At 39.6% G+C, this 13,676-nt stretch overlaps 1 protein-coding gene across 1 annotated transcript in view; it reads left to right on the top strand.

Annotated features, from left to right (window-relative positions):
* The window catches only part of asic1b (acid-sensing (proton-gated) ion channel 1b), a 39,953-nt gene that overhangs the window by 14,118 nt on the left and 12,159 nt on the right, over positions 1-13,676 (top strand). Inside the window, 2 exon segments of the mRNA XM_043222641.1 lie at positions 7,640-7,790; positions 11,096-11,223. Coding sequence (XP_043078576.1) covers positions 7,640-7,790; positions 11,096-11,223 — 279 coding nt within the window.

Genomic DNA, 13,676 nt, shown 5'->3' with positions numbered 1-13,676 from the left:
AACGGCTTTAGCGCTGCTTTTCACTTGGTCTTCAAACCGGGTCCGGTACCTGCTCTCGTCGCCGGTGTACACCAAGGCGCATATGGTTTACGCGAAACGCCTCGTGTTTCCCGCCGTGACGATCTGCAACCAGAACATCTTGCTGCCGCGTCGTATGAAGAAACCGGACATCTTCAGCGCGGGACGCTGGCTCGGACTCTTCGGGAAAAACTGGCAGGTGTCCCCCGCGGTTCGAGAAGCGCTTACGTCGCACGTCGACGGGACTAGTAGCGAGCCTCCCTGGTCACCTTTCTCTCGCATACTGGACTTCAACCACTTCCTGCCTCCACCGCGAGACTCTCAGCCCTCCATGAAGCAGTTGCTGGACCGTCTGGGGCATCAGCTTGAAGAGATGTTGCTTTATTGTAGATTTCAAGGGCAGCTGTGCGGACCGCGCAACTTTAGCACCGTGAGTTAGTGTGCAAAAATTGTAGTGGAATCGTTATAAATCTCATTTGCACTCGTTACGCTCTGTTTGTCATCATATACTCCCATATTGCAGTATAGAATGGTTTTTATCTCCTTTAATATTAACTATAAAAGTTCATTTGTATGCTGATGCTGTTTGGAATGCTATACCCCATGATGCATTGCTTCTTTCCATTACATGTCCAATATACGACTAAATATCTGCAAGTAATTTCAGCTGCAATCTCAATATCTCATTGGCTTAAATTCCGTACAGTATACACTGAACATCGCCTACTACTTTTGAAAAGTAAGTGAAAGCACTGCCATCGTTCCACAAATGCTGTTATTGTTGCAATACTTAACACATGTACTTTGCACCGAATGTGAAATTTACGTTTGTCCAAAATGTGCAGCATGCAAGAGCACATTGCATTGAATAATGGACCCAGCAACGTAATGCACTTGACCTTTTAATTTCCAGTGAGACAAATGAACAGGAAAGCTCTTATTGATTGCGTTTTAAACATCTCCAGATCAGATAACCAGATTCGAGAAGACCATTTTGAAATAAATTAACCCGCTTTTCACTTAGCTGGGTTATACGTTAAAAATAAATTAATAAATAGGTCATGTGACAATTTGAAATATTTATCATTACCCTCTTTACCATGCTACTGCACTTACATGGCCTTAGTCTTGACCCCATTTATCTAGATGACTGCTTGGCTTTAAGATCGCTTTGGGTAATTGTATTTATGTCAGTAAACAAACACAATGCCGGTTTAATGTCATGTTGAACACATTCAGCAATGTGACTCCTGGGATACCGAGCTTGATATATTGCATCACAAGTCGCTCAGCATCTCAAGAGCCTTATCTGCAATCTCCTCGCGTCCAGGTCTCATGTAATTTAGCTAAATGTATGCACCGCGTTGCGTTTGTCGTAGAAATTACGATCCGTCATTTTGTCGAGGGCAATGCCCTGTGAATGTCTCTATTCTTCATTCTGCATAATAATTGCATTGCTGGTATAGAAGGGGAAAAAAAAACAAGTAGACACCGTCAGGGTGCGTGTTGGGGAAATTATGACTGGATTTATGACTCGTTTCTTTTTAACACTTTGTCTTGCATTATTTTTTTAGGGACATTGCCGGTGTTCAGCATGAATCATTTGGCTGTTGGGCTTGAAGCACTTTGACTTGATTTGTAGATCAGCATCAATGCAGCTACTGTGATAGAAGGTCACTTTCCCCCTGGGCTTGTTTCTATTTAGTCAGCACACACACCTTGCTTTAAACGTCTACCTTGTAGACACCCAGGTTTTCTCTGTAATTCCACTTTTTCAAAGCGCTCGTTCACACTCGAGCAGAGTCACTTGGTCTAATTCAAATGCACCACCTTTGCATGAGCGGAAAGAAGCTAAGTCAGTCTCAAGGGTCTATACAGATACAATTTCATTTAAATTGCATCTATCTTGTACTATCAGCAAACCGGAGGCTGAGATTGAAGCGTCAGTCGAGCTTGAAGTAAACCGTAATTATCCTAACCCAGTTCTCAACCATTCTGCGTTTCTTCTCTAAGTAAAAGGAAAATGTAGTTTTTGAACAGTATGGAGCTATGTTTAATTGAACGCTTTGGAAGCGGTTGTAGTTGAGTTAAATGGATTCTGAGTATTTCGATTTTACACTTACTTGACAAAAAGAATTGGAAAAGTAATGGAAATTCAATGGTTAATTACTTTTAACACCGGAATATAATATAATACGATGCAATACAATACAGCACAGTGTAATATAATATATAAAAGATAACTGAATATCATAATTTCTCCCTTCATTGATGTATCTAAGTTGGGGTGAAGCATGATATTGAAATTTCATAAGGTGTGTTTAAATTATTACACAGTCCATTTTCTGAATCATTTATAGTGTTCGTTTTTTTCCCATCATATTTCCTGACATGTCTCCAGTTGAATTTTTAATATAAAAAACAATTTTCTCAGTTGTTTCGAACGAGGGAAAATTTGAATGAGGATGGACCTCTCAAGGAAAAAGCTACTTGTCTGCTGCAGATAGATTAGATTGTATTGAGAATCAATGAGCCTTTACTGGTTCCAAAAGCTGGAGTCCAGTGTGGAGACCTATTTGAGAGATTGAGCAGAGACGGCATTGAGAGATTGGAGCCTGTGTTCCTGTCCACAGGCAGGCCACTGACAGATAAATCGTAACCCCTTTAACAGGCCTGGTGGTCTTAAATTGGCCATATTACCCTCTCCATTACATCACTGAGTCTGCCGTCGATGTGTGCGACTTGCTGTCAATAGAGGAACCGGTATTGATTTTTATGGCCGAGTCGAGTTGAGGCGCACCCTGTGGCCATCTTTGTGCCTGTATCGATCGCTGTCAGACCGGGAACATGACCTCTCAAACCCGACAAACACTCGCTCACAAAATGCAGTGAATTTCTCCGTTTATCCTTTGAGATCAAACAGACAGCTACCGGGAGACCACAAACTCTTCTAACTAAAGCCTTAGCTTTTTCAGTCTGGATGGGCATAGATCACCTATAAATTTTAATTGTTTCCATTTGCTGATCCTCCTGTGGTTCCAAACCCCCAAAATGACATAGACCATGCAGGTAGTCCATACGTCTTTTGCTCTATATTCCAAGCCTTTCAGAGGAACACGCTACTGTTGTTGAAAATAGGATTATATTCCAAGGCCCCTAGAGTTAAACAGTTGGGTTTTACCGTTTTCGAATCCATTCAGCGTATGTCCTGGCATCTTAGCTGAACCTAATTAGACCGTGAGAATCTTGCTGACCAGAAAGGTGCGATATTTTTCCTAGCTGGGGGCAATTTTCAGGAACTGCGTAATATCATTTCAGTTGCTGCAGCCATGGTATGGCAGCAAAGTTTCTTGATTATTACGTGGGAATAATATCATAACTTTCATTTTCCGTCTTGGTACACTACGTAACTGCAGAAGAGTCAAGATTTAAATTAAAAAAAAATCTAAACTCTATTTTTAAGCAAATGCTAACGGTCTAATCAGATTCAATGATCAATGCTAAGCTGCAGCTAAAAGTGCCATCACCAGCCCCGGAAATCCTCTGAATGGATTCGAAAACGGTAAAAATCATGTCTAGGGCAGTTGGAAAATTAGCTATTACCAAAAATAGTGGTGTGTTCCTTTCAAGTCATATTATGTGCCATATGATAACCATAAATGATTATTTAATTCCTTTTGGTCTGTTCCTTACGTAAAAATGTTCACGCAACATGAGCAAGAACGCATTTGTAAAATGTGTAAATTGTTCATCAAACCATCCCAAGTGCGCCACCCACGTTTCACGAATTAAGCCATATGCGGATCAGGAAAGCAGGCGACGCGTTCAACAGCTTGACTTGGGCTTCAGTGTTCTTGTATAATTTCATCGTTTTTCGATTCGGCAGCATTGATCTGATCCGTCATGACAGCGCAAAGCTATCGTACATCTGGAGCCACCAGCCGCACTGAAACGGACAGTGAGTCGCGCAGCTTATTAGACACGCAAGCTTTGCAATCAAAGTCCTTTGACAACTCTGACAAACGGCTTCGGCTTGCTAGGAGTTCGCCAGGGTACACGGGGAGCCCTCGAGCGGGCGGCACGGTGCCATTTGGGTCTCAGTGAATTATTCATTTCAGAAGGCGCTACTGTCAGTGTGCTGATCTTGATCGGTAGTGATGGGTATATCAGTCACGGTCGTGAGACACCGGAGCCGCGTCTTCTTCAGCAGTCTTCACCTATCACGGTGAAGTGGAAGCTAATAGTGACGTATCGTCTTCTATTTCTAGCCCTGCTGCGTAAGGTGAATTGTGAAATTGCTTTGTGGAGTTGCAGGCATGCAGGAGAAAGCATTAAATAAATAAATAATAGCTTTTTTTATGTCTCAGGTACGAGAAAGAACAATGTGGAATTCAGAATCATCTGTCAGCATTTCCACGCTCTTCATATTTCATGATAGCCTTTTGCATCTATTCATACCCCCCTTTCTTGTGTTGATAAATATGTCGGTTTTTTGGAGTGGATGTAAAAAAAACTGACTGCAGATCCGCCCGATGTCTAAAATTTACCAATTGTGTATTTTGTAGAGTAAACGAAATGGTTACTAGGGGTGCAACGGATCACAGAATTCACGGTTCGGATTGGATCATTTTTCAAATTTGCAGTGTAACTAATTACCAAGAACTATTAGCCTCACTAAAAGGTTCACACATGATTAAATACAAGGCAGTAAAAATAAGACAAATTGCAAGCGTACATAAACAAAACAAACAAAGTTAGAAATACAATAAAATTACAATATTCAAGTACAGGTAAGATATAAGTGATTGGATTTGAAGAGCTAGTTTTTGTATCTAAGGTTTTTGTTACAAATATATGAACCTGGCAACATTTTACAATCCTTTTAAATACGCAAACATTACTTTAACACAATGCATGAAGTGTGCATGAAGCAGAAATCTATTATAGCATTTGTTTCATATAAATTTGTGCAACAGTGATGTTAAAATAAAAATGATTTTTCATGATTTTTTGCACAAATGATACTTTTTCACTTTCGTAAAATACTACTTAATACATATTCTTAATGAACTCAGCGTTGGCACATATGGAAAGAAGTTAATTTTGGGCCCTGAATGCGTATTTTGAATTGAATGCAGTTCGCGTAATATTTACACAGTTCTTAAGAAGATGTGACTCGTTGCTTTAAGTTCTCATGGCTGGCTTTAGTTTCAAAGAAATCGCTGATTAAGGCTGTAAGTTTTCCGCTCCTCCCCTGTGATTCTTTTTCTGCGAGTCTCTGAACAGAGTCTGCCAACTGACAGCATCCAACTGGGAGATCAGAGCGCCTCGCTCCTTCAAACTCCCCTCAGCGGCCAGAAAGTTTTAAAGTCGTTTCATTTTTCATAAAGTCCTGTTACAAAGGGCAGAAATGATAATGTATTATTGATGTCTTCAGCCCCAGCGGAGGCAGTTCCCTTGTATTAAAGCAGCTGAGGATAACAAGACGCTTGACGACACTCGGTGGCCCAGCTTTGGCACGAATAATTTAACACACCTTAGCGCCCTGTTTGAATGCATTATTAGATAGTGTTGTTTGGTCATTTGTCTCTCATTTATGGGTTAGTGGCGTGTTCAAACCCCCGAACGCGAGGTATTTCAAGTGCACCATTTTCGAAATTCTGACAAGTAAACAAATGTGTTTCTATCCTCAAAATAACTAGAAAAATACTCCAGTCAAGCACGCGGAGTACGTTCCTGACTCATTTTCCGGCGTGTGGAGCCTTTTGGCTATTGTAAATATTTTCTAAAGCACCGTTTGCATATAAAGGTCCTCGCGAAGGCCCGCTCTTTGAAAATAACATGCAGTTATCTGTGCTCAATGGGCCGATGACCTCGTTGAGAGGACTTCATTGTGAAGTTTCTCAGAAAGACTCCACTAGCATCGACTCTTTTGCGTCCCAAGGTCAACGCAACCCTAGCCAACTACGCTGCGTTGCCGCGGTTACCACAGCAACTCTCTCGTCTTGGCAACAGCCTCGCTTCTGTTTGCTAAACGCTTTAGATACTGTTATCTCATCAGGAGTAGTTTAGATGTGGAAGAAGCTCTGGAGCACTTATTGTCGGTAATGGCAAAAGGGAACAATTATTCTGATGCTTTTAAATACGTTTGTCTGCAAGAGCTTTCAGAAACATAGTGAATGTTTCTTTTGGGGATCTGCTTTTTTAAAGTTAAAACGATTCTTTAATGCTTCGAAATGCTGTGTAGGTTAGCCGCACGCAAGGTTTTAAAGCATGCACGTCAATGAGGTCTCATAAATTATGATCGGCCACTGGCCTGGCATCAGCAGAAAATTTCAGGGCAGTTAACTTAATTATCATTTAATTTACTGGGTCATTGCCATATTTTGCTTGTCATCTTTTCATATCGATTAAATGATCTAGATGGCTAACTCAGATGAGAGTTCTTTTTTTAAAGTACTTTTTTTGTAAAAAAATAAAAGAAAATAATGACATTAAAATAGAATTTGTAAGTATAAAATGTGGACTAATGTTTGTAAATAACTTTCAAACAAGTAATAAATTGAAAATATAAATAAAATGCTAACATGGGTCTTTAACTGTGAATCTTTAAAATGCATCAGTGTTGGCTTTTTTTTAAAAACGTGGTAAAAATAATAGTTGTTGACTCATGGTTGTCTGGAATCTTAAAGAATCTCTCAGTTCAGCCTCAGAACAGAATCTGTATCTCTTTATTTATCGCTGTGTTTGCCAGGATGTGTATTTATGTAAGCACTCCATCTGTGAATATCTGCATGTGCATTGGCTGAATCAACCATTCATCTGTCTGTCTGCGGCATTTCATCTCACGCCAACTGATTTCTGACACATCCTTTATTGGCACTGAAAGGTTTCTCTCTCAGAGTGAAAGAAGTGAAGATGGATGTCTGTATCCAGACACATGTTGCGTTTATTTAGATGTGATTGCCTGTAGAGCCGCTACCGTTTTTAGAACGTCACTAACTTCTTTAAAGATGTGGCCTTTTCATTTCCTTTACACTGAATTTTTCTCATTTGTCTGCGATGGTAATCAGGTTCTCGTGCAACGAGGGGCAGTTGTGTTTCTAAGGCGCCATGCTCTCCATATCCTGCCGACTGTGATCTGATTAGATGTCCATTAGTTCAGTTTCAATTAAGACTGCCCCTGTGTAGATCACGTCGTGACTTAGAGATGCTCTATAGTTAATCAAATTATTTCCTATAAAAAACTTACTTAAAAAAAGTTGATTTTAACTGGAAGTGCAGCTGGGTCATTCCTATACAGAAGAAACTTTTGAACTTTAGGGAATATGCGTGTTGATATAAGGAGATATTTATATTGAGTTCTCTAAAGGACATTCAGAAATATTCTGATTGATTAATTATTTATAGATTGTATATTATTCAGCATAATTTGATAATCACTTGATGAATTTGTTACTGTGATCACTAGAAAATATTTAAACATGCCTTTGAACTTAAATTGCCTGCTTTCTACTAGTGATAATGTTAATGTTCTGATTTAAGTTACTCTAAACAAAGTTGAAATTCATCCATTAGTAAAAACAATTAGTGCTCAAAGTCCTTTTATTTTTCTTTCCAGATCTTCACGCGCTATGGAAAGTGCTACACCTTCAACTCTGGACAGGATGGACGGCCGCTGCTGATCACCATGAAAGGAGGGATGGGAAATGGGCTGGAGCTGATGCTGGATATCCAGCAGGACGAGTATCTGCCTGTGTGGGGAGAGACTGGTACGTCTCATTAACCCAAGCAATCTCATGTGTCTTCTCAGTTTTAGATGAGATCCCATAATATTAACCAGCCTGAATGTCAACGTTTGCTTCATTTGTGCCTGTTTTTATTTCTTCTAAAGAACCGTGGGAGAAACATCTGAGACAAAGCTGGTACTTGCATTGCATTCAGCTGGATACGTTCACTCTCCTGAGGAATTAAAGCTTTTTTTCAGATCCTGATCCAGCAGATCTCTAGTTTTACACTCCTTGTTCCTAAGACGAATCCGCACTAAAACGCTTCCAGCAGAAGCTCTTGGGATTCCACCTATTCTTCCAAGCAGATTTGCATCAAATCAGCATGATCTGAGCCGTCTAAATGTCAGTAATCTGCTTATGAGGGTTTAGTTTCGGATTAATCTGTGTTTGCTAGACTGGCTCTCCATCAGTAATATAAATCAACAGGTTAAACAGAACGGACCATGAATGAACTGTTAAATGAACATTCATGTCACAAAGCTTACCGCGAGAGACTGTTTCAGATCCATAAAAAAAATACTGCTAGCGGGCATAGACACTTCTTAGCAGCATCTTAACTAAAATAGCAACTGATTTGAAATGCTAAATTGATTCTTATGCAGTTTGATGTCAGCATGTTATTAATATTGACACACATATAGGCTAATAAGTAGTTTACTAAGAAGTAGTAACAATGATGCAAACAAGGACTTTGGCCAAAATGAGGTATTTTAGAATGCCTACGATGCATTAAAATGCTAAGTAGGGAGCTTGCTAGCTTTTGGAGCATAGCTGTAGACCACCACGAAAACCAGGTCAACACTCAGAACAACAGTTTATCAGACAGAGCCCAAAAAAAAACAAAGAACAAGCACAACACCGCAGTAAACAACAACAGCAGCCGTTGGACATGTTTGCCAGCAGAAGGTCAGAATGCTGCAAGGAGAAAATGTCTGTGACCTTTCCGATAAAGTTCAATCGGTTTTGAGCACTCAAAATGCAAAAACTGACGTCAGGCCAGATCCTATTGATCAGAAAGAGCCAAATACACAAACGCGCGTTACTGCTGCAACCCAATTACAAGTGATGTGATACGTCCCAGCTAGGAAGAGAACCTTCTGTCTCTCAGTGGGACCAGTTTAACCTTTCTATGCCTACGTAATTGAAAAGAGAGAGGGGGTAGATGGGAAACCCTGCACACCTGCCTGTGTCACCACCCGACATTTACTGAGATTGTTTTTATAATGCTGTGATTTCCCGAGGAGTTCTGCTCGTGCTCGTTCAAATTTCTCCAAACGCCAGGTGTTCTCGAAGGTCTCCGATATCTAATCACATCCTCCGAGCAGAACTCTGGTTACTCGGGTGAACGCTGTCCTGAAATCTCTTCCACAGCTGACTGGATTTCTCTGTAATTACAGAGCAGCTGTCTCGAAGTCTTGACAATGCCAGACTCCTCCAGAAACTCTGCGCTTCACTGTTTCTCTCTAAGGCTTTTCACATTTCACTTAACCCTGAGTTAACTTCTTTTTAACCCATGTGTCACACTTTCGAAAGGGGGTTAGCATTACTTTTAACCCTGGGTTATAAGGTCCTGTTGACCCTGAATTACGAAGCAAAGTGGTACAACATGACACTGGATTGTTGGAATATGTTGGCAAGACTTTAAATAAAAGGTTTAAATGGGAAAAAAAGTTTTTCAGAATGGTCTCAGACTTTTCATGTCGCCCTGTACTTGTCCAGGCTTTTACACTGTAAAATCATGAAGCGTGACTAGGTTTAATTGACAAACCGAGAATGGAGTTTAACAAGGCCCAGTCTTGATAGTAATACTTTGGGTTCATTTTGTCTGAGTGCTAGATTATGCTCTAGATGATCTGCTAATGTACAATGAAACATGAAACAGGACATCTGTGAGTTTACTGTGGTCGGCTGTATCATTTCCCTCATGTTGTTCTGTTTGCGCGTTAATTATCATTAAGCAGATGTTTAAACGGCAGAAATGGTGATAAAGCAGGTGGGAGACATCCATAACTCCACATTTACCACAATACATTTGTAACAATAGACATTAGTAGTGCCACATGCGGACTGCTCTCTGGACTACATGAAAATCCAGCAGGCTGTGGAAGAAAGCCAGCGTATAGGCTGTAATATACTGATTTAAAGTATTTAAATGACACTGGCTAGTGTCAAACGCAGCCTGTAATCTGCGCTAACACTGATGTTTGCTTAGCTGTCCATAGAGATGCGTCTCAAAACCTGAGGATTACTCCCGTTTACAGTCTGAGGATGAATGTCAAAACATTACAGACGTGAAGTTGTTTAAAAATGCCTTGAGACTAGTATATAAAGATCTCTCTTCCTGTCAGTGCCGCAGTTTTTAATGTTTGATTCTGGTTTGTTCTGTTCGGTTTGTATTGTCTGGTGTCTTTCTCATTTTGAATACTGTTGATTTCTTGTTTGCTAATTCGTGTTGCGCATATAATATGCCTGCAGATGTCTCTTGTTGAGAACCAAATGTTTGAACTCATTCGTTGCATTATTTTCAATGCTCTATCACAATTATTGCATGTTGATATTGTCTTACGCACCGTTTATATTCATATTCGAGGTGGGACATTCTTAAGTCCTATCTTGAGACTTTGGGGCCAAGCAGTAAGATTGTAGAGGCAGATACAAGTCCCCTTTAAGAGTTTTGGTTTGATATGTGGTTACCAAGCAGAAAGACTGAAAATAAATATGACCGTTCTGGTATGATGCAACAGTCTTGCTTAGATTCTTAGAAATAATAATCTTAGAAAGCTACATGATGACATAAAAAGAAATCAAACGGTGATGGTGGGCCTGTATTTGTGTATGTGCACAGCCAAACTCTTCACACACACTTAAAGTCTTATTGTCATGGTAGGGAAATATTCATTTTTATGTTTGTTTTATGACCTTTTTTCATCATTATTGCGTTGATTTATTGTTACAGTGAATTTTTACGTTTTTGTAGTCATGTTTTTGGGTTGTTGATTATGATTGATTTGGTTTAATTAGTGGTGTTTGCTACGGAAGGTGTTATTACAATTGCTCCTATCAGGAATTGGTGAAAAAGCACCCATTTTCACACATTTTCTTTATCCACTGTCATGATCTTCTTTTACTTTGTCAGTGAAAAGGACACTTGGGTTCAACTTGAGACTGTTTGATGCTGTGATATAAGCTGAAGGCACAGCGCATATGATCTGATATCATCTGTTCTTCTGAGACACCTGCATTAAGTACATGTCCAAGTCTTCACATCTCTTTTTCTCTCTCACAAGATGAGACGTCTTTCGAGGCGGGAATCAAAGTCCAGATCCACACGCAGGATGAACCGCCTTTCATCGATCAGCTGGGATTCGGAGTGGCTCCAGGCTTCCAGACGTTTGTCTCCTGCCAAGAACAGCGGGTACCAGATCATTGTTCTTTTTGTAAATTTCTTGGTGCTGGACTCGTATCAAAATGTACAGGACTGCAATTGTGTCAGTCTGTTATTTAAGTGGTAGGTTTTGATTTCTGAAGATGCTTTTATTTCTTTATTCCTGTATGTTGTGAATGTAATTTCCTACGTTCTGATTGATATTGTGACATAATTTTGATGCTAATGAAGCACATTTTTTAAAAATGAGTTCTCATCGGCGTAATGCAGAAAAATCTAATTTTCTATATGTGTAATTTATACGACAGCTTTTTCAGGTCCTTCAATCTTAATGGCTGATAAGAGTGGGATATTCTAGTGGTAACCCAACTCCAACTCTTTCGCCATTTGTCATGGTATACTCCCAAATACACAGTATATACTATAGTTTTTAAGAGTTTTATTAGCTGATAATGTACTAGTTGCTACCTAAAATATATTTGCTAAAACGTTGTTGGAGATGTGAGCTCCAGGGCAACAGCGGCTGTTCAGTGCTCATAAATGAGAGTAGCTTTACCTTGGCCAGATCTTCTGGTATTTGCAGCTGGCTCTGACGTCTCTAGCAGTTAAACATGAGATATCATTTGTTTTGGGTAAATCTAATGGACAGTCTTTAATATCATCAATCTGTTGTTTCAGAGGAAAGAATTTTGGCTTAGGGCAAACTCTCATCACATTATACTTTATATAACATTAATGATGTATTAATGCTGCCTTTACTTTGCCTAGCAACTTTTATGATGGCTATTGTTTATTAAATATTACTATTCATTAAATTATAGAAATAGTAGTATTTAATATTGAGGTATGTGTTAGTAATGGTGATTTATGTTACATCATTCTGCTATTTAATGGTGAGTCAAAGGTAAAGACTTTTATATTAAGAGATTAAAACTGGGTTGTAAACAACAGGGTTATTTTTACTTTTTAACAACATCTAAGAGGCAGCCAATAAATACCCTGAGCAGCGCCATCATCGGAAATAACCCTTAACGGATGAAAGGCTGACAAAGTCATCCTTTGTCATACTGATGAAGATACCGCTTTCCTCAACGGACATTCAAACTAATGTTTTATTGTGAATATGAGATTAAGCCGAAGAATGAATGCTGTTATGCAGGAAATCACTCTTGCTCAGTCCGTTTCTCTCTCATAATACTCTACATACAGTGAGCTTTTAATACAGTAATACAATAAGTTCCATCGATATTCCTTCATTACTAGTTCTTAAGAGACGTTTAGAATTAGCAACGGAGGCTTGGTCTCAGCTGTTAAAAATAGGGTAAATATATACATTAGTATTCATTTATCGTGGTAGAAGTCACATTGATTTAAATGATAAATCATTGAAGATAACCGGACTTTCACATTTAAGCAATGAGAATGCATTATGAAAATGCGCTTGATAATCACGAACAATATAAAAAAAAACTCTTTGTCACAAAATAGGCTTCATTTTCACTATACAGAAAAGTCTCACCGTCATAAAATAGACTTCGTTTTCACTATTCAAAACATAATTTCCTGTTTTTTGTTTGATCTTGGGCTGAGATATGAGGTGGATAGCTTTGTGAGATTCACCCAAGAAGAAATTTGGTCTCCCGCAAACCACAAACATGATTTGATTTTCAAATGAGAGCGGACGGCCGACACAGAGGTCGACCCCGCTGTCTGGAATAAATATTATTTATTTATGGGATTCTCAGGATCCAGGTTTAATTTTCATGAAGGCCACATCATGAAATAAAAACAGCAGCTTTGTTTCTGCGAGGGAAAGAAACAAGGCGGAATCGAGGTGTGTGCGATCGATAAATAAGAGTCAGAGACAGGCAGGCGATTTGACTGGATGAAGACAGACAGAAAGGTGGTTGATATGCACAGACGGCTCTCTGCTCTTGTAATTGGAGGTCAGCGCGTCTCCCATGTGCAGTGGATTGATTTCAGTAACATTTCCCCTCATTTATTTTCCTCTTACACAAAGATCAAGCCTCCGTCTCTAGATGCATCACCCAGATTCGATGTCACTGGCTTTACGGGATTAGCATCCATCTCTGTCTGTCGCTCTCACCGTGCTTCACACAGTCAGCGTTTTTGGATTGACAACTGTATTTACTAATGGATGGGACTCTCAGGCTGCGCGGAAGGTAGAATAATGTTTACACGTAGTAAACGTAAGCCAATCCGAATCCCTTGCAAATGCAAGTTGAGGCAAAATGAGGCTTGCTATGGAATACGCCAGATTCATTAGTCGCCGACATTCGCCTCACGTAATTAATGTTGCATTAGCACTTGTGGAAAGCGGTAGTAGCAATGCTGTACAGTCCAGAGTTTGACATTAGCATGCTGCCTAGCTAACAAGGCAATATCCTAACAAGCGGAAAAATACGGACCACGCACAAATGTTGGGCAAAATTGCGTTCTTTTTAATTAGGCTGAACTATTTT

This window comes from Puntigrus tetrazona, chromosome 22, assembly GCF_018831695.1.
Source record: "Puntigrus tetrazona isolate hp1 chromosome 22, ASM1883169v1, whole genome shotgun sequence".
Lineage (NCBI taxonomy): Eukaryota > Metazoa > Chordata > Actinopteri > Cypriniformes > Cyprinidae > Puntigrus > Puntigrus tetrazona.
The sequence above is the reverse complement of the archived record's forward strand: the minus strand, read 5'-3'. Positions and strand labels throughout refer to the sequence as shown.